Source organism: Sceloporus undulatus, chromosome 2, assembly GCF_019175285.1.
Source record: "Sceloporus undulatus isolate JIND9_A2432 ecotype Alabama chromosome 2, SceUnd_v1.1, whole genome shotgun sequence".
Lineage (NCBI taxonomy): Eukaryota > Metazoa > Chordata > Lepidosauria > Squamata > Phrynosomatidae > Sceloporus > Sceloporus undulatus.
Window position 1 is genome coordinate 232,258,865 of NC_056523.1, and position 27,614 is coordinate 232,286,478.

Below are 27,614 nucleotides of genomic sequence, written 5' to 3' on the forward strand. Positions count from 1 at the left end.
CTTTTTATTTTGAGTTAAATCTATTCTAGCATTTTGAGTTTAAAGTATTTAAGGAGTGGAAATGGGAAAATTAACAGAGACATTGCACAGTGAGAATAGACCGTAATGATCTAGCTGAAGGAGACTCCATGGTGTCTTCCACTGTCAAAAAGCTCTTACTGTCAGGAAGTTTTTCTTAATGTTTAAGTGGAATCTTTTCCTGTAGCTTGCATCCATTGTCCTGCGTCCTGTTCTCTGGAGCAGCAGAAAACAAGCTTGCTCCATCCTCAGTGTGATACCCCTTCAAATACTTAAACAGGGCATAAGTCACGATTTCCAGACCCTTCACCATTTTAGTTGCCCTTTAGTTGTTCCAGCCTCTCAACATGTTTTGAATTGTGGTGCCCAGAACTGGACACAGTATTATTCCAGCGGAGGTCTGACCAAAGCAGAATAGAGTGGCACTATTATTTCCTTTGATTTAGACACTATACTTGTATTGATGCAGCGCAGAATTATATTGGCATTTTAAACTGCTGCCAGTTGTTTATCCCCACAATTTTCCTCTTCATTCTTGCCTGTTTTTGTTTTGCTCCTGAGCAGCAGAGGTGTCTATGGACCTTATCACACGTGTATCAAATATCTCTAAACAAAAGAAATCCAATCACTAGTACAGTTAGACTTCCGTATTCGCAGATTCTTTATCAATGGATCAAACCATCCATAGCTTGAAAATATTTTTAAAATATAGAAATTACAAAAAGCAATCCTCGATTTTGCCATTTTATGTAAAGGATACCATTTTACTATGCCATTGTTTTTAATGGGACTTCAGCATCCACATATTTTGGTATCCATGGGGGGGTGTCCTGCAACCAAACCCATTGGATACCAAGGGCCCACTGTACAGTCAGCCCTCACCTTACGTGAGGGATCCGTTCCGGATCCCGCTGCATAAGGCGAATTCCGCCTATGCTCAAGCCCCATTGGAAACAATGGGGCTCGTGCGCAGCGGTGCAAGGGGTGCCATGGGCGCACGGCCCCATTCAATTGAATGGGACACGCCGCCCCTTCCGTCCCAAGCGCTCCCCACGGCTTGAGCGCGTAGGTTCAAGACTGCGTATGGTGCGCCCGCGTATGGTGCAGGCGCACTGTATTATTGTTTTGCTTAGTACACAGCTGCAAAAGAACTGTATGATTTCTTTCATGCCTCAGAATGTGTTTCTTACTCTTGGCTTTATCATACTGTAAGACTTACTCATACTGACAATTGGCTTTATAAAGACTATTCTCAGTAATAAAAACAATAGTTAACTGTCACACCACCAGAAAGTAGATAAACAAGGTTTCTCACAGTTCTGACCCTATTCTAGGGTAGCTTTTTCCTTGATTAATCCCTTCAGACTATCCCTTACCAACAAACATGAAGTCTTCACAACACAGCTTTGCTATTTCTCATTTCTCAAAACAAAAACATGTGTAACATTAACATGCACAGATTTGTCTACATAATGCATCTTTAGTAATATTTTGCTTATCACAGATAAGGTCAGTCTTGCAAAATCCAATGTCATTTTGGTGTTGGTATTACACATAATCACTATACACTTCACAACAGAACAATCTGCTAGAATTATTCACTCTTTCCCCTATAAACATGCTTTCCATCTTCCCAACAAGAATACAATTGTTTTTATTATGACAAAAATGCAAATGTTATAAATGTCCTGCAAGTACCATAGAAACCAGTGTACTACAGACTTTTTACCCCATTTCTGTTAAACCTGGAAGAAGGACCACATAGATTTTTGCCCTTGTGATAAATCCGCTGAATTCATGGGAGAGATGCAATGCAATGCACTTTGTGAGTGAGAGGGATGCATTAAGTCACAAAACTTTCATAAAATCTGTGATCCCGTCTCCGTTTTTCCCTGTTCCAGAAAACAACCCACTTCTCAGATAGCTGAACCAAGCAAGTTTGTCTCCACATTTTAATTGTGAAGGGTTTTTCCATTATTATCCACCTAGACTGCCATTCCTGCCTATGCAGGAAGTGGTTGTGTTCAGTCCTACCTTTTACACATAGGTGGGCTCCAAATCCTCATTGAAATTCACAATAGGCTGAGACTTGTCAGAACATTTTACAAAAGAGCCTTGGGCCATACCAAGTTCCAAGTCTGTATCCGTGATGTAGCTGTCGCTAGAGGAAGACAGTTTGCAGTGGCAAAATTCGCAGCAGTGTCTGTGATGGAAGTCGAGAGGATCAGCTCCAGAGGAGCTACTGCTGGCATCAGAGCCAGGGCCTTGTAATGTGTGCATCAAAAAATCCTTCTGATGATACTGATGCAGGTTCCTGATGCTGCCCAGATAAAGTAGAGTTTTAGCATTGTCCTGAAGCGTTTTCTTACCCACTGATGCTGACAAAGAAGGCAGATGATGCAAGTATACTTGGGGGTATCCCATCTTTAGTGGTATCCCATCCTTGTTGTCACTTACCACTGCATGAGATGAACCTATGTCACCTGTTTGCATTCTGCTGGTTGTTTTGTCCACAGTATGCAAACTCTTGAGGGGAATGGGACATTTCTCCCCCTGTCTTGTCTCATAAGGACTAAGTTTCATGATGTCTGCCTGAATATCGTGTGGTTGACATTTTATGTTCATGTCACACTCCACACTTTCATTAGATACCCTGGAAGACATTTGGGTACCGGTAATATAGTTCATGCTCAGATCTTGTAAGGTTCCTTGAAGATTTTTGCTTCTTCCATGGGTGATTTCTGGGAGCTGATTCAAAAGTGCAGGTGCAGACCTCCCTTGCTTTGCTTCCTCAGTTGGAGTTGAGAGTCTGGATGATTCTTGAATAGCATCTATACAAAATGTGTTGGTGCAGTGGCAGAGCCGCTGGTCTTCGTCATCTTTAGGACTGAAATCATCGCCAGTCTTCTTGTAATCATTCATTAATCTGCACCTAGCAGTAATGTCTAATGGTACCTGTTGAGGTGTAGGTTTGTGATAATCAGTGCAATCTTTTTTAGTACAGAATCCTGGTCCGCACTGTGAGTTTGAGAGCCAGGGAAACTGCCAAGCCTTCAACTCCTGTCCAGGTAAAAAAGTATCTCTCAGCTGATTTTCAGCTCCCATGGAAGAACAATTAGTTGCAGAGTGAGCCTTCAGTAATTGTGGCAAAGAAGGAAATGGAGAATCAACAACACTGTCATCCTCTACAGCCACAAGCCTCATCAGCTTCTCCTTAGCATTGTTGACTTCCTCTTGAAGACAAGCAATTGCTGTATTTTTCTGTATTGAACAGAATATGATAAATGTTTTCAGTGTTAATACCCCCAAGTGCACTATTTGTCATAAAATATGTAGAGATCTTGCACCACCTTTGAGACTAGGCCCAAGACAGGCTGGCCTAAAGGGATGTGGCGGCGGCGATGCTAGTGTTAGGGACCGCAAACCAACTGCATGGTCCCTAACCCTAGTTAGGAATGGTGGCGGACTAATGGCAGAGTCCCGTGTACATGGGCGCCACCATTGTGACATAAGCGATATGCAGCGTCTGTACGTTGCTTACATCATGAGTGTGCCAATGGCACACTCATGACATGTGAGTGGTGGCCCAAAAAGAACCTGGTTTTTCCAGGTTGTTTTTGGGGTGGAGGGACGCCAGACAGTTTGGCTGCTCCGGCGTCCCTCTGGAAGGAAACAGGTCACTGCTAGGCCGCCCTTTTAAGGCAGTCTGTCCCAGGCCTAACTGAAAGAAAAAAGTTGGCAGCATAAGGTTTCGTAGACTTAAGTCTACTTCCTCAGAGGCTTTTGGTATTCTTAAGTCTACAAAAGCTCATGCTGCCAACTTCTTTCTTTCAGCTAGTCTCAAAGGTGTCACTGGATCTCTCTACAAAATGATTCTAGAGACTAACGAGGCTATATCCTTGAATTCTACATCTGTCATAAAGTGTGATTTGAATATTGTTCATTATTTTCTTTCAAGCCCTGTATCTGGCCTGGCTAAACATACCACAAAATAAAACAGAAAGATTTGGGAGACACATCAATTACAGTTATTTATTTAATAAACATATTCTTCACTAGGAATCATCAGGTTGTTTTTGTCATCCATTTAAAAATAGACATAACCTCAGATCACTGGAATTAGCATCTTAAATCAGATTATCAATGCTAAGATCCCAGTAGCTTTTTTTTAATTTTTGCTGGATAAAACCTACAAAAGGTTTTCATTATTGAGAAACTAAGCTTTTTTTAAAAAAACTGAACTTTTTTAAAAAATTTTAAAAAAAACCTATCTAAATATTTTCCTGATTGTCCTTTGAACCCATTCTATGTTTGTCAGTAAATAGATATTGGCCTGTTACAGACTGCCAAAATAAAGCTGCTTGGGGTCTCTTTGGAGGCATGCTATTTAAATGATGCATGGGTCCTAAGAGTCCGGAGGTCGCGCCAAAGCCACACTCCATTCCTAAGCACTGGAGTGCAGCTTTGGTGCAGCTTCTGGATTCTTCATTTAAACAGCATACCTCCAAAGAGACCCCAAGCAGCTTTATTTTGGCAGTCTGTAACAGGCCCTTGTCTCTAATGCTACATGATTTGCAAAGGACTCCCTGTCACAATTAGTGTAGGGCAGCATGAAGTCAACCAAAGTTTGAGAGGTGCAGTAGAAGCTACCTACTCTGGTTGACATTTTGCATAACAAAGTAGGCAGAAAAGGTGTTTCTTAAGAGTTGCACATGCCCCTCTAACTTACAGCTTCTGTCTGTCACAGTGCACAGAAATTAATTTGACTATTTGACTAGAAGTAGTAATTGTTAGATAATTGTAGATAATTATATTATTAAACTCTATTTACTTTTTTCTTTCTTTCAAGGAATCATATCAAGATGGGGGAAGAAAACGAAGGGAAAACTTGGGATGTGATGTTTTCCTAAAATGTATATAAAGATAAGGATATATGTTGGTCTATAAACCATCTCAAATATTACTTTAAAAGTAAAAAAAAAAAGCAGTAAGTTGAAACAAAAATACAATTCGAATTAACAATTTGTTTTCAAAAAGAAAGGAAGTATCAGAAGCTCAGGAAGGACAATTTATGTTAGTTTTGTGTTTGTTTATTGTCATAACGTAAGTGTATTTTGTATGTTATGTCCTGTAATGTGTTGGTTTTAATGTAATATTTCAATAAAGATTAATTTAAAAAAAAAGAAATTAATTTGACTAACTTAATATGAGTTGACTACTTGGTATAAATTTCTACAACATGTTTTTTTACTTATCTAAGGCCCCATACAGACAGGCCAAATTAAAGCTGTTTCGGGTCACTTTGGAGGTATGCTGTTTCAATGATGCATGCGTCCTAACAGTCCAAAGCTGTGCACCAAAGCCACAATCCAGTCCTAAGGGCTGGTGCACAGCTTTGGCACAGCTTCCAGACTCCTAGAACCCATGCATCATTTAAACAGCATACCTCCAAAGTGACCTGAAGCAGCTTTATTTTGGCCTGTCTGTATGGGGCCAAAATTATGGAAAATATGGTGTTTTCTTCCTAACAGACATGTTAATGTGAAAAGGCCAGAGTCTCCATCAAATGGAGAGATATTCTTACATTTACAACTTGGTAAATATCTTGTCTGATGGAGTGATTTGTCACATTTGACACTGAGTTTTACTGTGAGCTAATAGAATTTAATGCTTAGGATGATTACAAAATGGATGGTCTTCCTCACTCTCATTCCATGGTTTTCCATGTCATAAATTAGTTTTTTCTTTTACGTGTTCCATGAGGCATTTTTAATACTTACTTTTTATGTGAATAAGAGGAGTCATAGCTATGGCTCCTGAATGATGGGGGGGATATGAATACACAGCACTAATCTTCCTATTAATAAGCAAAATAATTAGAAGGAAGAAATTGTTCTACTCCTTGTGTCTCACCTCAGCAAGCTGTTGTATCATGGATTTTTTTCTCTCCCAGCAGCTGGTAGATCTCTTCATCACTGTACATGGTAGACTGGAAGATCTTACTGGAGCTGGTAAAATATTTGGCCATGTGGCTAGCATCATCTTTATGTTTTTCAAAAGCTTTCCATTGTCTAATCTGCTGAACATTATTTAAAAAGGTGTACACAGTATAATTAGGGGGGAACAGAAAAATGGAAAAAGAAAATAATGGATGGTGGGTATTTGGTTTATAATTTATGTTCAATGATACATTAATTCCTTGGTTCAATCATTCTGTAATCAAGTCATATATGAGTTAGGACTGGTTGATGGTAAAATATTCAACATCCAATGGAAAATATCCTTCCTCTACCTGCCTGCAACTATGCACCAGGATTTCTTTCAGTTGGATTATTATTTGATTTCTTCTCCTTGGCTTCAACACATAATAACAATATGCAAAGGGATCTTGAAGAATCTTTGACTAACGGAATGAAATAAGTTGTGGCATAAGCTTTCACAATTTAGTCTACATCTGAGGAAGAAGACCAAGTCTATAAAAGCTTAGGTTACAACTTCTTTCACTCAATCTCTAAGATGCTACAAGAGCCATTTGTATATTGATATCCCCAACTAACATGGCTATGTCTCTGAATTCTAACCGCACAGAAAACATAGTAGCAACTTAGCAATCACCATTTTCTGATAACGATGCGGTGCATTTTACCACTTCCCTGTTTGCTATATCCTCTGGAAATATTTGAATCTAACAATAGTTTTTAATCATGAGAATTTAAAAATTAAATTTGCTTCTAAACTCCAGAACTGTAAATGATGTTTTTACTGCCTTTTATGCTGTTGGATGGAATGCATGTAATGCTGGTATCAGATGGAAAATTATAATGTATACTTCACATCATCAGCAGTTTTCAATTTCAACAGTGGAACTGGAAAATAAAGTAAAACCTTTATCAATCCAATGTGTACTTTGTCCCACTTTGGATATTTATTATAAATATAATTTTGTCAGCTTACTCTTATCCAAAACAAAATTTGTACTAATATGCTTGTATCAGAAGTATGAGGAGAGTGAGGAGAGCCCTGGCTGGTTATTAATATATAGATTAAAATGTCTGTCTGTCTGTCTATTCATCCATCCATCCGTTTCTGGTTATTTTAAAGTCACTACTTTAATCATTTTAAGTTATTTCCTTATGTCTAGGATACCATACAAGTCCAATATTTAACGTCTCTGGGGCATTTATTTGGTTGCAGTGTCTATTGAGCTCATACATCCTCATGTGATTTGCAGCTCAGAACATATTTCAGCTAATCAATTCTGTAAGAGTACAGTTATTTCACTACTTTCTTCATGTTTTCTAGATTTCTGATATGCAGGTATAAATGTTAAGGTAAAGGTAGTCCCTTGACATGAATGTCCAGTCATAACTGGCAGTGTTCAACTCTGTTAGTAAGCCAAAGAGCCAGCATTGTTCTGGTGGTCACGTATCCAGCATAACTGCACTGAACACTGTTACACGTATATGCAGGTATATATGATATGTAGGTACAACCTGCTATTAAATTAAAGAACTATAGAATTGGAGTAGATCCCTAGCTCACCCAATCACTGATCCACCAAATAATGACATTATAGCCATTCCAAATTTCCTTGGTTCTTCTGCTGTTGCCTTTAGAGGTGCTTTAACAAACTAGCTCCATGTTTTTGGCTTCAGATCTCAATCAGGCATAAACTAGAAGAGAAATACATTAAAGCCTTTTTACTCCTTGTGGAGCCTGACCATTTGTGGTGGTTCATGGGCAGTTAAAGGAGAAATATATTTTGTGGCCAGTCTGAATCATTATAGACCAATGTTCCTTTTAGGAAATATTTTGAAGTTGCTGTAGATCCCAGTTATGACACCTGCCTACACTGCAGAAGAATCAGGTAAACATCCCAGGCATCACTTCAGATCTGTTCCTACACTGCGGAAAGTATCACCAGTTTATTCTGCTTGGTATTGGGAAGTCAGATTACAAAGAAAAGGCAAGAGTGTCACCCTGCTAGGAATCTTCAACTCAGCCTCCACAACCTAAGAAGCACCCGACTCCAAAAGGAGTAAAAAGGATTTAATGTATTTCTCTTCTAAACAGACTAGTCTGGAAGAAATGGAATGAAGCAAATGCAGGGCCACATGATAGAGGTTTCCAGCCACTACCACACAACATCAGTGAATTCTTGACCCTGAACAACTAGCCACCAAACAACTACTGTATATATTCGACTTTAAGTCAACCTCATGTATAAGTTGAGGGTAAGTTTTGGAGCCAAAGTTATGGATTTTTATATGACCTGTGGATAAGTCGAGGGCAAAACGTAGCAGCAGGTAACAAAGGATGTAAAGGATGAAGCAAAGGAAAACGATGCTAAAGAACTTAAATTTTTTTGACAGGCATAACTATTTGTGCTCGCCCTAAAGGCTGGGTGGATGAGACAGTAGAGTGGGTTGATGCTTCTTTTAGGTGCTCTGGGAAGGGATTAAGCTCTTACTTTTCACCAAGGGATGGTTCCTTTTTTGATAAGAGTTAAAATACAGTACTTACATTGACCCGTGGATAAGTCAACCCAAGTTTTTGGGGTCAATTTTTTGACTAAAATTTCTAGACTTATACATGAGTATATACAGTACAGTGGTGCCTCGGGTTACGAAATTAATTCGTTCCGCGGCTAATTTCGTAACCCGAAAAACCTTCGTAACCCGAATTGCCATAGGCGTTAATGGGAAAAAAAGCCGCGGCTCTGCCGCGGCTCCATTTAAACAGCGCCAGGGTTTTTTCGTAACCCAAAAAAAACCTTCGTAACCCGAAACAATAAATCCCTATGGGATTTATTCGTATCCCGAAAAATTCGTAACCTGGGTAATTCGTATCCCGAGGTACCACTGTATGTTTGGTTGGTTACGTTTTGGTGTCACACACCAGTACCACAGCTATATGTGTGTTTGAGCAATCATGTAGAACTTTAAAAACAAAACAAAAAAACCAGTGGTCTGAGCGACATCTTGCTCCATTTGGTTCCTTACCTGTGGAATAAAGATCAAGCAGTTTATTGTAGATGTGCAAACCAAGATGCCTCCCGAGGTAAATCCAAAAACCAGATTGTGCCACAAGTGGAAAAAACGATGCACCACCAGCAAAAGTCCAGTCGAGAGAAAAATAAGAGCTATTGCAATGATGAGGGTCAGGGACTGATTGACTGGCGGACAACTGAGATCATTTGTTAGCCCAGCAAGATACGCTCCATATATCAACAGGCTACACTGGGAGCAAAAAGAACAGTGATCTTTTTGAAACTTAATTCAAGAAGTATGTTTAGCATTTTTTCAACACGTTAAAATTTGATTCTGGCCTAATTAACCATTCACTTCTTAATGCAATCAAATTCTAGTACTTACTTGGTATGACAGTATAAGTGCACATTTGGTTTACAGAAGCTATATAGCATTACTAGAAGGATTTCAACGGAAAGCTAAACAGGAATCTAGCAAAAATATAACTGGAGGGGAAAAGGTCTGGAGCAGGTAATCCCTTGAGAACAGTATGAGAACTCCAACTGTGTGAGCTTGCTTGAGAATTAATGTGCATTAAATATACTGTATTACATTAAAATCATCTAAGATTTGTAGTCCATTACAAGGTTAGTCAGCAGTGCGATTTAACAGCTGTTTAAAAGGGCAACTGATGTTATTTTAATAGTCCAATAGTTTCCAAGTCACAATCTTGGTTCACCATTAATCTGTGTATCTAATCTAGAGTACTGTGCCAAGTTTGTTTACATCAGTGGTTCCCAAACTGTAATCCTCCAGGTGTTTTGGACTTTAGCTCCCAGAATTTCTGACTGGGGCTTCTGGGAGTTGAAGTCCAAAACACCTAGAAGTGCAAAGTTTGGGAACTACTGGTCTACATTCTCTTTAACAAGCAACTAGAAATGTGAACAAGTTCCATTGAAGGCATTAAAAGTGATAGGCACTATTGAACACAAGTCTCATGTAAGGAAAGTGTGAAGGGAATATTTAGCCAGGAGAAAAGAAGGCTGAGAGAGGACCTAAAGTAAAAGTAAAAGATGTGCTGTCCCAGATGCCAGACTAGCTCTAATAGTCTAGCTCTGTTGGATAGATTTTGGCTGGGTTTTGGGAGAAATATCTTGAAGTAAGATCAGCTGGATAATGGAACCAGTTTCCTAGTTGGTTCCATTCTAAGTGGACTCCTCCTTGCTGGACATCTTCAAGCAGAATAGAAGTTCTAGCTCTAGATTCCCACATTGAGCAAAGGGCTGGTTATACCCTAGACGAGTTCTTCCAAGGCTTTATTATTACACAATAATAGAATATTATTTTATATGAGAACAATCTTCTCAAACAACAGAACTAATTGTGTTTTGTCCGTGAAGCTCTGAAAGCTGTTGTATGCTACTTTGAATTTGATCCTTCACATTCATTGTCACCCCTTAAACTCACATCAGTTCTGTCTGGTTTAGGATAAAGCACGTGCTACAATAAAGGTGGGGTGAATGTGTTTTGTCCAGTCTAAAACCCTCTCTGGCTTTTCTTTGCGAACGAAGATTCAGGAAGGACTCATCCCGCGCTTTCTACAAGCGCGTTGATGACTAAAAAGGCCAATCCAAGATAAACAAGTCCGGTTGCAGAAAGCACAGCAGAAAGTCTCCTTGGGTGATGTTTCCAGGTTGTGGTTCTTTCTGCATTGTCGTTTCTCTTCGAGACTCATTCGACGTGAGCTTTCAAAAAAGGCTGCAGCATCATGGATAGTGTGTCTCCATGCCTCCCGACGCGAGGCCAGGGCAGGCCATTGTTGGTGATTGATTTGGCCAAGCCTGAGATGTTGTTTCAGGGAGTCCTTGTATCTCTTGTAAAACCCAGTAAACTACCAAATGCATCTATGAATTTTGCACTGGTGAACATCTGAAATAAATCTGCACTATTAAGCAACTGAGCATGGTGTAGATATGAATTACTCGCTATCCTGAGCAAGGTGTGTACAGAATGTACAGTGAGCAGCACTAAACAAACCTGTCTCCCAAAGTCTCTTCACATACGATCTTTACTAGCTGTGTGAACAGATCATTGGAATTAAGTACCTACCTTGAATCCCAGAAAGAGAAGGAGCCAAAAGTCAGAGTACAGAGAGGTACAGAAGTGCCCTTGGTGCATTGTGCAAGCCAAGCCTTTCTCCGTCACCTAGCAGAAAATTGAAATACACAGAAGAAGCCTTCTGCCTTTGTTTGCAAAATGCCCAATGTTGAACAATTTGTTATTTTCAGATTCCTAACCACAAAAGACATTCTTGAATTCTCAGCTGAAATTTAAGCACACAAAACTCAAGAATGCAACTCTTCACAGCCTCCACCTTTTCTAAGGGAGTCATGTTTTCCCTCTTCAGGCACATGTGAATTCCTACTTCTAGGCTGGATGTTAACCCACAGTGTGTTGCCTTAATTGAGGAATACTGGCTCCTCATGCATTTTAGAGCAAAAGCATGGAGTAAACATGAAAGTCTTTGTATCAGCAAAGTTAAAAATCAAATTATGTGGTGAGTTAAGAGCCTTATTGCCTGAGAAGAGAAAGCTGAAATGGACTGGGAAAGTAGCCATTCTCTCCTTGCCTTTCCGCATGCTGTTGTAGAACTTCCGTTCTCTGTCCTAAGGGAGACAGTTGTAAAAGTGTTCCTTTTGACAAATGCATTTTTCCACTGTGACAAAAGATGTGCTTTTATGACCATCTCACTCAAGAAAGAGAATGGAAGTGCTTCGATGGCATGTGGAGAGGCAAAGAGAAAGCTGCTACTCTCCTGATCAGTTTCATCTTTCTTTTCTTGTCCAATAAGGTTCTAAGCTTGTTATATAAGTTGAAGCAAAATTGGTAGCTAGTGGTTGGAGGAAGATGGAGCCCTCAGCAAATCCTCAGATCTTCTGAAGTGATGAAAAAACACTCCTGCCCTCCTCCTCAGTGGGGACAGCAGCTATTACTTATATTACCTTGACACCTCTCTTCTTCGCTTTCTCTACAGTCTCAAACTTGGAAGTCAATCTGTCCACAGACACAATGGTCATTACATTGAGTCACATTTTTTGGACTTTGTTTTTATTGAAAACTTGAAAGCTTTCCAGTTTTGTGATATTTTGGTGATTCTTATAAAGCTATTAGAGAACTTGACATTTTGTTTTTACTCATAGATTACAAAGCTGCCTTCTGTTTTTCTCACCTAAAGAAATCTGCTTAAACATTGCATATTCCTGCAGGTCACTACAATCTAACTCTAAACATTTTCTGTGAATGGAGCTTTTATTATGGTTTATGTTTACAAAAACAGCTCCCCAAAATCAAATATCGGGGGTGTGTGTGTTAAGGACAGAATTTAGGATTTTCCACATTTTATTCTGATTAAATTTACAAAGGTTATTAAGCTCTTTATTTGCTAAGCACAGCTAATATATAAATTAGCTTTGTGAACATAAATAAATTTACAGTAAGATAAAATGTACCATAGGGATGGATTTAACATTTGAAAATGAGAATTTAGAACAGCACTTTACGCTGTGGCAACAGAAATTGCATTCATAAACAAGAGATCCTATGATATATTGCATATACTCATGTATAAGTCTAAAAATTTTAGTCAAAAAAATGACCCCAAAAACCTAGGTCACTTATCTATGGGTCAACATAAATACTATACTATAACTCTTATTAAAAAGGGTACCATCCCTTAGTGAAAGGCAAAAGTCCAATCTGTCTTGGAAGCACTGACCTCCCACTACTCTCTCTTCCATCCAGCCTTTAATGTGAGCCTGCCAGTTATGCCTGCCATAATTTTGTAGGTTCTTCAGTAGAGTGCTCTGGGTTGGGGAGGGCAAGGGAATTACATGAGGTTGAGTATATACAGTAGTTGCTTACAAATCCTTACAATGGAGCAATCAGAAGCTTTAAGCTTGGCTGCTCTTTCTTTCTTCACCTTCCCCAATGATTTTATTAACATTTATTTTTTACAATACTGACATCCCAGCCAATATTACAGGATCTCAGGGTGGCCTACAAGTAACTGATGGGACAAGACTGCACTCAGAATAATTCCCCTGCCCTCCCCGACCTAGAGTGCTTTACTAAGAGTAGGAATCAGAGGCAGAATCCTGTTGGGGAGGAAGAACAGGCATGGGCTGCTCCTAGCTCCAAGCAGCTCCCTTTCTCCACTGGCTGCTTCTTCCTGCTACCAATGCAGGGATGTCACTTAGTGGGTGCAATCCACACCAGGTGACACCATTCCTCCCCAAATATCTGCCTTTTTAATTAATATCTATATTAATATTATGAGTAACATTAGTACAAAAAACATGACTAAGGATTCTGTACGGTTGGGATGGGAGGAGGTCAATGGGGCATAATATCATGAGTTTCTGCACCAAGCGACACCAACCCTAGTGATGCCATTTCACCAAAGCCCATGTCAACATGGAATTTTTTCCAGTGCAGATTACTAGCTAGATTCAACCCACTGTAAACTGTGGCCCGTTACAAACGGGCAGGAAAGTACACACAGAGTGCATACTAGGGTTAGAAAGGGGTGGTGCTTCCGCATCCTGTAACCCCAGTGCGTGCTTCGTGCGCTCCTTGCCTTGCTTGAAGCCCCAAGGACACCCCTTTCCAGGCTGTGGGGAAGGGGCCTTTTGCCGCTTCCCTGCAGCCTGGAAAGCAGCGGATCGGGGCCTCAGTGGCTGCCAGTCTAGCCGCTGAGGCCCCCGGGGAAAGGGGCGGGTGCAGCCCGCCCCAAACGGGCGGTCTGTAACCCGCCTATGTTTATCAATTGATCAAAATGCATAAATGTTTAATTCCATAACAATACATTACTTATATGCATGTTATCTGCTTGACATACAGTAAATCTGTGATTTGTCTCTGGAATTAGCACACATTAGGTAGGTTTACAATCTGGATGGTGCGAGCCTTTGCTGCAGCCAAACACACTGTGAACTAGAAATATACTTATTTTCATAAAGTGAAGTATTGGGTTGCAGCTTTCTCTTAACTATACACACATTATTCCTCCCTCACATCTTACCTGCAGCTCTACATTGATGCCTTGGAGACACTGAACTGGGTCCAAGAGAATCCAGATCAAAAGTAGGATAACATCAACCAGTACTAACACTGATACCATCACCAGCAGTTGAAAATCTTTGATAATCTGGAATATAGATATTCAAGATTTCAGTGTGTGTGTGCACTAGAGTTTTCCAACAACAACTTACACCAAGATAGGGAGGTTTCAGATCACATCCAAAAGATAGTACCAACTGCTGTCTTTTTCATTTGTCAAAAACCAAGAAGACTTAATTAAACATCATACAGTGGAAGGAAATTTTACTTTGATCATCTTTAACATTAATTAATTGTTAACTGTTAAAACCGGTGCACTTTTAATGTTTGGCCAAATGTATAATTTATAAATGAACTCTTTTCGGTCTAATCTGCACTGCAGTAATAGTGCAGTTTGACACCACTTTAACTGCTATGTCTCAATGCTATAGAAGTCTAACATTTGCAGTTTTGTGAGATATTTAGCCTTCTCTGTGGGAGAGCTCTGGAGCTTCACTATACTACAAATCCCAGGATTTTATAAAATGGAGCCATGGCAGTTAAAGCAAGTGTTAAACTGCATTATTTCTTCAGTGGAGATGTTCACCATTGTAAATACTGTAGATACTTTCAATTGTTGGAACGATCTAATGAAAAAGTAGAGGGTGGCATAATCAGACTAAATTACATCATAAACTTTTGAAAGTGATGAGTGAAGGCCCATCAAAGCCAGGAAACTATAACCAAAATGACAAGAATTTTGGCTGAAAGAGACTGTGCTACACAAGGTGACTGTGAAAAGATCTAAATGGCCTTCTTTGATTATGTATCGATCATGGAAAATGTGGAAGGGATAGCATGTAAGTTGGGGAAGATGGTGAAGTGTTAACAGCTGGGAGGTGATGGAACTACATAAATCCCATTTTGCCTCCTGAAGAAAATCTACATCCAACCTGGAGAAACAGAGTAGTATGACCTGCCACACAGGTAGCTGGGGATTTAGCCATTTCTAGTCTTTGGGGCCAGATGATTAATAGCTCATGTACTGAAAGAGCTTCTGAACTTTATTTCAGATTAATTAATTGCAATACTTTAGAATTCTTGCAAAACTGGGACAATATTGGAAGCCACAGAAAATGTCCGTTTAAAAAAAAAGGAGAGGTGGACCCTACAATATATAAGCCAGTCAAGCTCACATCACTGCTGTGCAAACAATGATGATGATAACAATAACTACTACTACTACTACTACTACTACTACTAAAGGGTCTGTGAGCATTTAGAAAAGAATGCACTGGCATGGGTACTATCCAGAATAGGTCATGACAGACTACTCATGCTTTGATAGAATTACTACTATGAGAATGTGTGGACTAGTATATCTTGAGTACAGCAGTACAATCTTGATATTAAAAAAATTGCAACACATCGAGTTGACAGGATCAGCTGGCATCCTGTTCCGTGTTTATAAGGTCATGAGCCACACCTATGACACTAAATACTGCATTTCACATGTACAGTCATTGCAACCTGCTGCTGTGTGAGAGGGCTGGAGACATTCTCATCCACTGCTTGACTTCTAAGATGGGAGTCAGGGAATTGAATCATAAGACATATGATGTAACACTTTTTACATTTTTAGTTGTACTGTTTTTAATCTTGTAAGCTGCTCTGAGTCCCAGTTTTGAGGAAAGGGCAGGATATAAATGAGTATAATAATAATAATAACAAATAATTTGATGGAACCCCATCAATGCAGCTACATCTGGTCATTCATGAGCTTTGCCATTATTTCCACAGTTCCTTGAAGAACCATATGCAACAAACTCTTTGTCAGACTGAAGGGACAATGAACAGAAGGCTGAAAAGGAGAACTTACCACTCTCCTCTCTGGAACCTGCTGAGTGAATACTTTGTACAACCGCCAGCTTTTTCCTAGGATGGGACCAAAAGCTAGGGAACTGCCTATACACAATAGGCAGAGTCGTGCCTGTAAAGCAAACAAGAAAGGAAAAGATCTGAGGTAGGAAGAGAGAAGTGGAGGAAATCCAGGAAATCCAAGATAGACATAATATAGAGAGCTGTAAGACTGGTGTGTATTTTATAAAAATAGTTGCAACTCTTATGGTTGCAAATCAGAGTAAGAACATGATAGACTTCCATCTCACCCCACAAGTTCATCCCAGAGCAGTTATTCATCTCAAGAAGCATCTAAAATATCTTCTATTCTAATTTTGTTAATGACTTATCAGTTATTGGAATTTAACAAAGTAGACAATTTGCTATCTGCGCTGAGCCTTGGCCATCATGGTCAGATAGCCAGATTCATCTAGCAGAGAACAAATGTGAAGCTGGGCCCAATAATGTTGGGAGTGGGCTGGAAAAACAATTTAAATGGTCATAAAACTGGTTGCTTGTCTGGAGGGAAGGCAAAACAAAGGGCAGCAACATCTTCTCACCTGTGGCATGTGGCAGTTAGGTAGGAACGGAATAAAATAAAAAATGCAACCGGCTCATAGAGTCTGACAGCATTCCTGCCAATGCAACAGCCTACTGAGCAACTAGGGAGCTCCCTGATCCAGTTCCATCATCAGATAGCACCTGCTAACAGTGTCTTCCTAGCTGTCTTCATTCCCAGTCAGATGGGCAGGCAACATTTGGTGGAAGCAATAGGTTGCACTTTGTATATATTTTTGAAGTACTTACTCAGTTTAATCATTTTTATTTTGTTTTCTCTCTCTATCTCAACTTCATCCTATGTTGAGAAATGGCAGCTTGGTGGATGAGTAAAAATTACACATTGGCTCTCAAAGCTAGTTATTAGATTTATAAATTTCCAAGTCCTAGGCACACCAGTCCAGATAATGCCTAGACCCTGGTCTTTGGTGCCTGCAATGTATGTTCATTGCTGTTTCACATTAAGAACTGAGTTGAAAAGCAGGTGTGCAGGAGGAAAATTCTGCATGCACCTAGAGAACGTATCCTTGTACCCCTCCAAATTCCAGTTAATTTCAAATACAAAGGTGCTCCATAAGACCTTGTTAAAGTAAGCCACATGCTTTTTCCTCCCATTTGGCTTTTACCCACCTGAAAAAGCATCTCCATGGAGTGTTTGGTGATTGAAGTCTGCTTTTCAATTGCCAAAAGGCAAGTGCTGCCGTAAGTCAAGCCACTGCCCAGGAGAGTCACCACATTGAGGTTGGGACTGGACATCTTCACTATCCTCCAGTCAACAAATTAATTAAGGGAACACAGGGACAAGAATTATTTTAAGAAACGGCAATGCCACACTTTTCATGTCCATGTCATCAGATGATGCTTTTTTGCTGTGCTGAATGTCTTGATTCAATCCTCCACTTCTAAGGAAGGACCCAAATAACCTGCATCAGGGGTCTCCTGGCCTGTTTTGAATGGAGTGCTCTGGGACTGGATATTTAATCCATTCAACCCATGCCCTTTCTCAAAAGTGAATTGCATGCCCCGAAGCATCACCCTGGAGGCCTCATTTTCCCCAAATTTTGGGGAGGGGTGGAGAAGCAAATACTGTACATACAGTGGACTCTTGTTATACGCTGGGGTTTGGTTCCAAGATCCCCCATGGATAACAGAATCCGTGGATGCTCAAGTCCCATTAAATATAATGACATAGCTAAATGGTGTCCCTTATAAAAAATGGAAAATCAAGGTCTGATATTTGAAATTTATACTTTTTTTGAACATTTTCAAACTGTGGATGCTTGAATCCGTGTATAAAAAATCCGTGTATAAGAAGGGCCAACTGTACTTATGTGCAAGTTGATCTCATGTATAAGTCGAGGGAAGGTTTCAGGATCAAAATCATGAATTTTGATATGATCTGTGGATATGTCAAGGGTAAAACTTAGAGGGCTAAAGCAAAGGATAGAAAGGGGAAAACATCACTTGTGTCCCTCCTTCTCCTTCTCTGGACCTCTCCTGACCACCTAACATGATTCCCAAATGGGACTGGGAAAGGAAAGAAGTGCAGCTAAAGGGGGTGTTGCTTTGATGGGAAGAGAAGGCTTTCAAATTGGATTGGGAAGGGAAGGAAGTGGAGTTAAAAGGGGTCTTTCTTTGATGGGAAGAGAAGGCTTGCAATTGGATTGGGAGCCTCTTTCACACAGAGAGAGACAGACAGAAAAACACCTGCCTTGAGGCATGAAGAGTGGGACATCAGACCTGTTTGTTTCAGGATCTTTCTAAGCAATATTAGTGTATCGACCCAGGATTTTAGGGTCAATTTTGGGGCATATATTTCTCAATTTGAGTATATACGGTACTCAAAGCAAATATATTGTAGTACAGTCGCCCTGCTGTTCTCACAGACTTTAGATCCACGGTCTTGAATACTGTATTCATGGAGGGGCACGCTCTGTTATTTTCAATGGGGTGCACCCCTGCAGCACACACCCTGTGCAAGCTCATGGGCACACGCCTCATTCAAGCCTATGGGGCTTGAATATCTTTGAGTCTCCGTTTTCAGGGGGGAGGGGTCTGGAATGAATCTCCCGCAAAAACGGAGGGCGACTGTATATGTTACATCTATCATGCTCCTTTGGAAATGAAGACAGGAGTCATGCAAGAGAGATAAATCACAGGATTAAATAATGAAAGGATTCCTACCACTCTTATATGTTGCCTAAGCACTGGAAAGCTTTCCTACAATTTTCATATACAAATGGACACTTTGGGTGTAAATAATGGCACTCTTGGGAAAACTGACAAATAAACAGATGGGTTGTGTGACAACATATATCCATATGAATGGAACAGCTTCTGTTTATAATGTAAGCAGAGACTCCATCCCAGATGCCTGTCTTTAGATTTTTTTTTTAACGCAGACAATTAATGGAAGGTTTAATATTCCAGTCATTGTTGTTATGAAATACTTGCTGGTAATCTTTTTCTTTAAAACATGTTTACACTTTAAAATATTGTCAAAATATTGTCCTACTGCTTCTCGACTTATTCGTTTTAAAACCATCCATTGCTTATGAATTCAGATAAACGGCATAAATCTTGTTTATGGAAATCAGTGAATTTATAGACTTCAGGACCTATGTCAAAACGTATAGAATCGTAGAGTTGGAAGAGACCGCAAGGCCCATGCAATCCAACTGCCTGCCATAAAAGAATACACAATCAAAGCATTCCCAACAGCCTGGATGGGATTGTCAGAAGAGTGCCTGATAATGTGTGTGAATGCTATTACATACTGTCCATGGAGATTATCGCATGCCTCTTTTCGCTCAATCCGGGCACAGGCTGGGCATGGGTTTAAGCAGGTGAAAACATCTTATCACACACCTCTGTGCCTAACTCAGCCGCACTGCATACTCGATTCAGACTCCTGGCATACTTTTCGAATAATGATACTTTCCTGTTCATTGAAAAGTACACCAGGAGGCCAAGTTGGGCATGGAGGCATGTGTAAAAATCCATTTAAACCCATACCCAGCCCATGCCCAGAGTGAGCGAAAAGAGGCATGCAATAATCTCCCAGGATTGGATGGAGACCCCACCATCTTGAGTACAAACTAAAATATAGTGGTCCCTTGTTATCCACTGGACCCTTGTTATCCGCTGGGGTTTGGGTCCAGGACACACACACACCATGGATAACAAAATCCGTGGATGCTCAAATCCCATTAAAAACAGTGGCACAGTAAAATGATGCCCCTTATATAAAATGGAAAATCAAGGTTTGCTATTTGAAAGTTATACTTTTTTGGAATATTTTTCAAACCGTGGGTGCTTGAATCCGTTCATTTTCCTATACTGATCCAGATTTTGGATATGAGCCTATGAGGTTTCACAGAGCTACGTATGACTCAAAGTACTATATGGTGTGTATACCTAATCTGAATAATGGGAGCTAACTGAATGAAAAATGTTTTAAAAACAATGGAAAATGTGAAGTCGAAGGCTTTCATGGCCGGCACCCACAGTTTTTTGTGGGTTTTTATACCCACTCTCTTCCAGGTCAGCATTCTCTGAAGATGCCCATAGCCACAGATGCTGGCGAAATGTCAGGAATAAACTCTTCTAGAACACAGCCACAGAGCCCCCAAAAACCCACAAAAAAGCCATGGAACATATTTTTCAAATCTGTTGGTTCTAAATTGGTCTCAGGCTGTTTTATATTAAATTGGTGCCAAACCACTTTGTATTTCTTTTATATTGCTGTTTTATTTTGATTTTGAAAAAGAGTTTTATTAGCTGTGATAATCCTGGGAACATTTTGAAAACTGGTTTGGAATACAAATACTGGATAATCAGGGGTGGGGGTTAAAATATTACCATATACAGTATCCAACCTTTTTCTTCCTTATGTTTAAATTTCTTGTAGAATACCTTCCTATATTGCATCAGACAGCAAGAGGATTCTTTATTTTTAGCCAGAGCAGAACAACACCTTGTCACAATTTTCCTCTCGAGTCAAAGTATCAATAGAATAGGCTTCTATTCTTACCTATTATTTCTGAAGTGAATTGTGAAGATGAGAAAGAAGAAACTCAGCAGGACCCCACAGGTAAGAAAGATGGACACAGTTCCCAAGAGGGCGGCTGAAAAGGAGGAGGAATTTTCACATATGCTGCCTGAAAGTGGCTGAAGGAAGACAAAGGCAATGAGAACACATATGGAGACTGTTCTCTCCAAGAAAGGCTTGGTAAGAAAAGTCTAATGCATATGAAACAGCACAGTGGTTTCCTTGTTTTTTTTGCCACCATGGACTGCATCCATACTGCAGAAATAATCCGGTTTGACACCACTTTAACTGCCATGGCACAATGGTAGGCAATCCTGGGAACAGTAGTTTGCTGTGGCACCAGAGCTTTGCTCTCCTCTCAGGGGGTCCTTGCAAAGCTTCTCAGGATGATTACTGTTATCTAGCCACATTTTTACACAAAACAGTTACTCAAAGTGGTGGTCTATGAACTGATGCCACTTCACCAGCCATCAGCTGCCAGTCTCTGATGAGTTTCCAGGAAAGAAACAAACAAATACAGTGCCAGTCCTTGGCATACTGAGGAAAGGAAATGCTAGCCCTCCAAATCAGAAGCATTTAAGAAGCACTGATTTACACAATTCACATTGGTCCAACAATTCAATTTTTGCACTGGCTTGCATTCTGGTAAAATACAGCATGCTGTATACAGCACACAATCCATTCTCATGAGAAAGTGGTAAACCAAAAAGAAAAAAATGCTGATGGATAGCCATGTTGGCTGAAGTAGCCATGTTGGCCATACAGCAAATCCAATCATAAATCCACTAAACAGTGATACCTTGATTGTTTGGTCCAATAAAGGTATCACTATTTGATGGATTTTTGACGTTATTGGATTTGCAGATGAATTGGTTAGTGGTATCTGCATCACAAGTAATGGCAGCCAACATAAAAGTCACTCTCTCATTCCTTTCAGATTGTCTGACCCACTATCTTAACATGCATAAGGATCCACAGGAAAATTTCATTGCTGCAAGTAATGTATAAAATGGAAACAGCAATGAAGGAATTCCATTAAAGGAATCTAGTAACACCTTTTAGCATGAGGGAAAGTTGACTGATATCCACAAATACTGCTGAATTATTTTATTACCTCATTCCCTCCTCTCCTTTTTATGCTGAAACAGATTAATACAGCTCTTTGTAAACTGCAACAATGAAAGTAACATATAAGGAGCTTTAAATTCAAAGCTATAGCCCTTTGAATCTTTATATTTACCCACAGTTGTTATTGTACAGAGATCCTGCAGGTTCTTCTGCAGCTCTTCCCGGCTCTTGAAATTAAGCCGGCTGGAATAGTTGAAACCAGTCTCCACAGCACACTGTACGCCTTTATTCAACCACATTGTCTTACGGTCCTTAGTTACGCTGTTGTAGAGGGAAAGTTGTTCCAAGCAGCTCTGGCTTAGATATATCCAATGATGGCAGGAATTATTTGAAACAAATTCGTCTATACTGATGTGTCCTGAAGTGGATAGATGGATATCATAAAAAAGCAGTTACAGAAGATGGTGGTAGCAATGATATAAATATCACACCAAAGCTGAAATCCTGTTGGTTAGCCCTCAAAAGAGTAGACCCGTTGAATTAAGTATCGAATGGGGAGTCAACATGTAGGTAAATCCAACTGATCCAGTGGGTTTACTCTAGTTAAGGGTAACATAAGAGTTTCAGCCAACATTTATTTTATTTATATCTCGCCATTATCCCATCATGGAATCTGAGGTGGTGTACAACCATTTAACAACACAATTTAACACATCCGTATACTACCAAGTTGCTGAATTTCTGTGCCTGTGCCAAAAGAGAGGTTATAACAATATAATAGAATAAAACATTTTAAAAAAATAAACATAAAAGAGTTGTAAAATAAAGCAAAAGCAAGGACAATAGCACTGTAACAATCTTGAAATCACAATCAACATCTTTTAAAACAGACAGAGCTAAAACCTAGGGGGAATAGAAAGGTCTTCTTTACCTGTTGCCAAAAAGGCCACAGTGCAGGTGCCAGGCAAGTCTCTTGAGGAAGGTATTCCCCAACCAGGGCAGTGATCCTTCTGAAAAGTCTGCCATTGGTATATTCCTGCCTCCCTTCTTTTCATGCGGAGACCCAGAAAAGGGCGTCTGAGCTCAGACTGTATGGCCTGATGACATTTCAGACCGATGGGTGCAATGGGATTTGTGCAAGAGCAACATTTATAGTTTGGGGTTTACTCTGTTATTCAGAACGGAGATTTCATTAACTTACCGAGGACAGCAACTTCTTTCTTTCAATTAGTTTCAAAGGTGCTACAAGATCTCTCTATGTAGCGAGGAAGATTATACAAAACCCAAACCATACACTACTGGCTGCCTGTCACTGTTATTAAAGACACTGCCTTCACAAGGAAAGGTTGCCCTGCCTTCCATTCTGCAAAGGCAACCTGGAAAAAGGGGCTGAGGGACCTCAACGCAGGATGTGGACACTTGGTGGAACACCATTGCTTGGGAACTGATCTCCATAGATTTATAGCTGTTTGATGAAAGTCCACTGAAAGACCAGAGGCAGAGGACCACTGGTTTTTACAGTCAATTCCATCAAAGTAGATGTTATGTACAGAGCTTAGAAATGTTACTATGAGCATCCAAACTTTGGCTACCTGTGACTTGACAGTGGTTTTTGAGATACTTCAATGAAACACATCCAGATAAATGAGGATGACTGTGATTGTCAGTGGGAGGCAACTGCAACTTTGAACCTGTTTTTTGGGAACTGTAATTTTACGAGACATTTAGACTTCACTGTCAAAGAACTCTGGTGCCACAACAGACTACAGTTCCCAGACTTCCATAGCAGTGAGCCATGGCAGTTCAAGTGGTGTCAAACCAGACTATTGCTGCAGTGGGGATGCAGGCTTGGTGATGTTTGGCATTGCATGCCTTGGTGTCATTGTGTGGGAGGGAGATGGAAGGAGAACCAGAATGAATGCCTTCTTCCTACTGTTTTCTCTGGCTCGACCTGTGATTTTGGCTGAGAAAAAAAAGAAGAAAGGGCCCTTGCTCTGCCTGGTGTATGTATCAGTGATTGGAACTGGTGCATGAACCAGTTTGTCCATTTGTTAACCAACCAAGAAACATATACCATACATATTGGTCTTCTATCAGCATGCAAGCGATTGGTACAGTATTTTTTAAATCCTTGCAAATTTTCAAGAAGTGGGTTTTTTTTTAAAAGGGCTTTTAATAAGGTAAAGGTAAAAGTAGTCCCTTGACATGAATGTCTAGTCATAACCAACCATAGAGGGTGGTGCTCATCTCTGTTACTAAGCCGAATAGTCAGCGTTGTCCGAGGACTCCTCTGGTGGTCAAGTGGTCTCTTCCAACTCTACAATTCTATGATTTATGATTCTATGATCATCTGAATTCTTCTTTCCCTCTTATATGATTTTTTCAACCCCTTTGCCTGAAGAAGAAGCCGGTGGAGCCTCCAAAGCTTGCAACATTCTGTGCGAAGAATTCAAAGCTCTAGCAGTGTTAGTCTGTAGAATCAGTATGTACACTTCTCCCTCCACATTTGCTGGGTTTAGGGGCACAGGATCCCCATGAAAGTGGGGGGGGGACAAATAAATAAACAAGACTTTTTTAACTTGAGAGAACACCTCTCTAGGAATCTTTAGGTCCATGATGGTGAACCTATGGCACGTGTGCCAACTGTGGCACACAATGCTATTTGGCCTGGCACCCGGCGAAGAGAAGATGGAACAGGCGCACATGCCTGTTCCTCCTCCTCCCAGACTTTTCCCAGCCTCCAGCTGCCTCTCCAGAGACAGCTAGAGGCTGGAAAAGATGCAAGGGGAGAAGTCCCACCCCAGAAACCCCTGCCCAAGAGGGCAGAAGTCCCACCCTCGGAGGGTGGAAGTCCTGCCCCCAGCACCGGGTAACACCTGGTGCTGGAAAAACTTTTAGTTGGGGCACTCAGCCCCAAACAGGTTCACCATCATTGCTCTAGGTCCTCCAGCAGAACTCTGCGGTCAACATCTGCCAGAATTTGACCACAGAATCATGTTGCAGGACCTACAAATGCCTAGAGAAGTGTTTTCTCTAGGAGTCTTTAAGTCCTCCAGTGCTACTTCCAGCATACTTTCTCTGGAGAACCTAGAGATTGATAGTGAGAGAACATATTAATCAAAACTGCAAAGAATCAAAGCCGCAAAAATCAAAGCCACAGATGTGGAGGGACAGGTGTAGAGAGATCTTGCAGCACTTTTGAGACTCACTGAAAGAAAGAAGTTGGCAGCATTAACTTTGGTAGATTTAAGTCTCCTTTCTCAGATGCATTTGATCCATATGCATCTGAAGAAGTAGCTTTAAGTCTAGGAAAGCTCCTGCTGCCAACTTCATCCTCTCACTGAATCTCAAAGGTGCTGCAAGATCTCTCTACATACTGATTCCACAGACTAATACAGCTATATCTAAATATACTACAGTATATTATAATATACTACAGTATACAGTATACTAAATATTATCTGAGGAAGTAGACTGAAGTCTAGGAAAGCTCATGCTGTCAATTTCTTTCTCCCAGTCAGTCTCAAAGGAGCTACAAAAAGATCTCTCTACATACTGATTCTACAGACTAACAGGGCTATATCTAAATATACTACAGTACACTACAGTATACTACAGTATACTAAATATTATCTGAGGAAGTAGATTGAAGTCTAGGAAAGCTCCCGCTGCCAAATTCTTCCTTTCAGTGAATCTCAAAGGGGTTGCAAGATCACTCTGCACAGACACTGGGTGCATTTTGTGCATCTTATGGGGCTGGTCCCATAAAGATACTGTTCTTTCTGTGGATTGGGGAGGGGGGGGTCATTGTCCTCCTTTTCCAGGACATGTCCTTCATTTCCAAGGAATTCCCCCAGGTCCTGCATTTGGAGCAGGGGGAAGGAGCAGGAATGGAGATCTTGGACTTGGATTGGCTGGGGTCCTCCCTTTCCCTTGGATGCCCTTCCTTGGGCAGTGCCTTGTCCTCCTCTTTTGGGGTGAGGGGCCACATTTGGCCACCTATCTGGCCTACCAAGGGGGGGTATCCTGGTCTAGGAGGTTTAGCTAACCCCCTCTCATCCTCCTCCTCTTCCTGACCTTACCTGGTTCTGGAAGGAAAGGCAGCCCTGGATCCTCTTTCTCCTCTGCTGCAGAGTCTTCTTTCCCTGGGGATGAAGTTGGGGGGAGGGGGGTTCTGCACCCAGACCTGCCTCCCTGCTGCCAGCCTTCCTTCTCTCCTTCCTTCCTTGGGGAGGGGAAAGGGGCACAGACAGACAGGAGAGGCTTTAGCTGGGCAGCAGAAGGAGCTGCAGCAGATCCTGAATAGTACAGATCTACAACTCAGCACCAGCATTGATAGCAACTGGGACTGCAGCCAGGAAATCAGAAGGAGATTAAGAATGAAGAGGGAGGCTATGAAAGAACTAGAAAAAGATCCTAAAATGCAAACATACACAATTGAGCACAAAAGTTAAAATCATACAAGCCATTGTATTCCCTATGGCCATGTGTGAATGCGAGCGCTGGACCATTAAGAAAGAAGATAGGAAGAAAATCTATTCATTTGAGATCTGGTGCTGGAGAAAAGTGCTGAGGATCCCATTGACAGCCAAAAGGACAAACAAATCAGTCCTAGAGCAGATCAAGCCAGAAATATCCCTATGCGTCGATGGCTACATGGAGCTTGTTGCCACATGACACGGCCAAAGTATGATGTATATCACACGGGAGTTTCGACAGTGATCAACCTGTGAAAATGGTGCAATTGACATTAAAACTCAAAATTATATTAGCACAAGAGCCATTATCCTGTGAACAACCAGTAAATAACCAGGCAATAATCAGCAAAAAGACATTCTATATTGCATTGTCATATATTGTACTTTATTGTACTTTATTAACATTGTGTGTGTGTGTGTGTGTGTGTGTGTAGTTCCATATAGGCTTTCCATAGAATGCTATTGTCTGTATTACTATGTTTTGAGGTATTTTGAGACAGCCCCAGGGCTATTCCATAAATATTGATATGCATTCATGGGACAATCTTGTGAATGATATCCTACTGTATTCACGGGATAATGGCACTTTAATCACATTTCATATCGATGTCATGTGAAAACCATTAGTGCAATTGCAGGATTATCACAGGTTAATCATCGTTTATACTTCCAATTGTCCATGATAAATGCTTACGACAGCCTCATTTTAGTCATCTTGGCTTCCAGGGAGATTTCAAGCTTGATCAGTTCTAAGAACCACTTGTTTTGTTTCTTGGCCGTTCATGGGATCGCCAGCACTTGTCTCCAGCACCACGTTTCAAATGTAGTTGATTTTTTCATCCACTTTTTTCACTATTCAGCTCTCGCATCTGTACATGGTGATGGGGAACATGATGGCTTGTATGCCAACTTTTGTGCTTAGTTGTTTATGTTTATTCTTTAGGATCCTTATAGCAAATGATGCCTTCTCATGATGCAGCAACAGTCTCCATTTAGTCATCTTGGCATCCAGTCGCCTGCCAACTTTTGGAAACCCCATGAATTTCATAGGCAAGGAATCCTCAGAGGTGGTTTTGCCAGTTTCCTCCTCTGAAATATTGCCAACAGCATCTGATATCATTGGCAGTCCCCCATCCAGGTACTAACTGGGGCTGACCCTGCTTAGCTTCTAAGATCAGATGGGATCTGTTGCCTTTGGGTATTTAGGCCAGGTCCTCGAAGCAGTAAGCTGGATTTATAAATCTTCTTTCACACAAATGAAGGGAAAAAAAGGTTCCTTGCTGAGACTATATTGTAACACAACTCTATGAGTTTAAAGTTGTAAGAAAATCTTGCTTTCTTGTCATACATCCTCCCTCCTCCTTTTCAACTTCTACGAAGCTTTAACAACTGCTACACAAGTTTTACATGTGGTCAATTTTCTAGTCCTCATCTTCCAAGTACAGTGAATAATTATTTCCATTACATATTTTATTA

The 27,614-nt window shown here is 40.6% G+C and overlaps 1 protein-coding gene across 1 annotated transcript in view; it reads right to left on the reverse strand.

Annotated features, from left to right (window-relative positions):
- Nucleotides 1-1,489: 1,489 nt before the first annotated feature.
- Nucleotides 1,490-27,614, reverse strand: part of GPR156 (G protein-coupled receptor 156) — a 30,865-nt gene continuing 4,740 nt past the window's right edge. Inside the window, 11 exon segments of the mRNA XM_042447744.1 lie at nucleotides 1,490-3,279; nucleotides 5,932-5,961; nucleotides 5,963-6,094; nucleotides 9,021-9,257; nucleotides 11,097-11,192; nucleotides 14,068-14,193; nucleotides 15,964-16,074; nucleotides 17,172-17,307; nucleotides 20,575-20,711; nucleotides 21,837-22,078; nucleotides 25,743-25,885. Coding sequence (XP_042303678.1) covers nucleotides 2,056-3,279; nucleotides 5,932-5,961; nucleotides 5,963-6,094; nucleotides 9,021-9,257; nucleotides 11,097-11,192; nucleotides 14,068-14,193; nucleotides 15,964-16,074; nucleotides 17,172-17,307; nucleotides 20,575-20,711; nucleotides 21,837-22,078; nucleotides 25,743-25,885 — 2,614 coding nt within the window. The 3' untranslated portion in view covers nucleotides 1,490-2,055.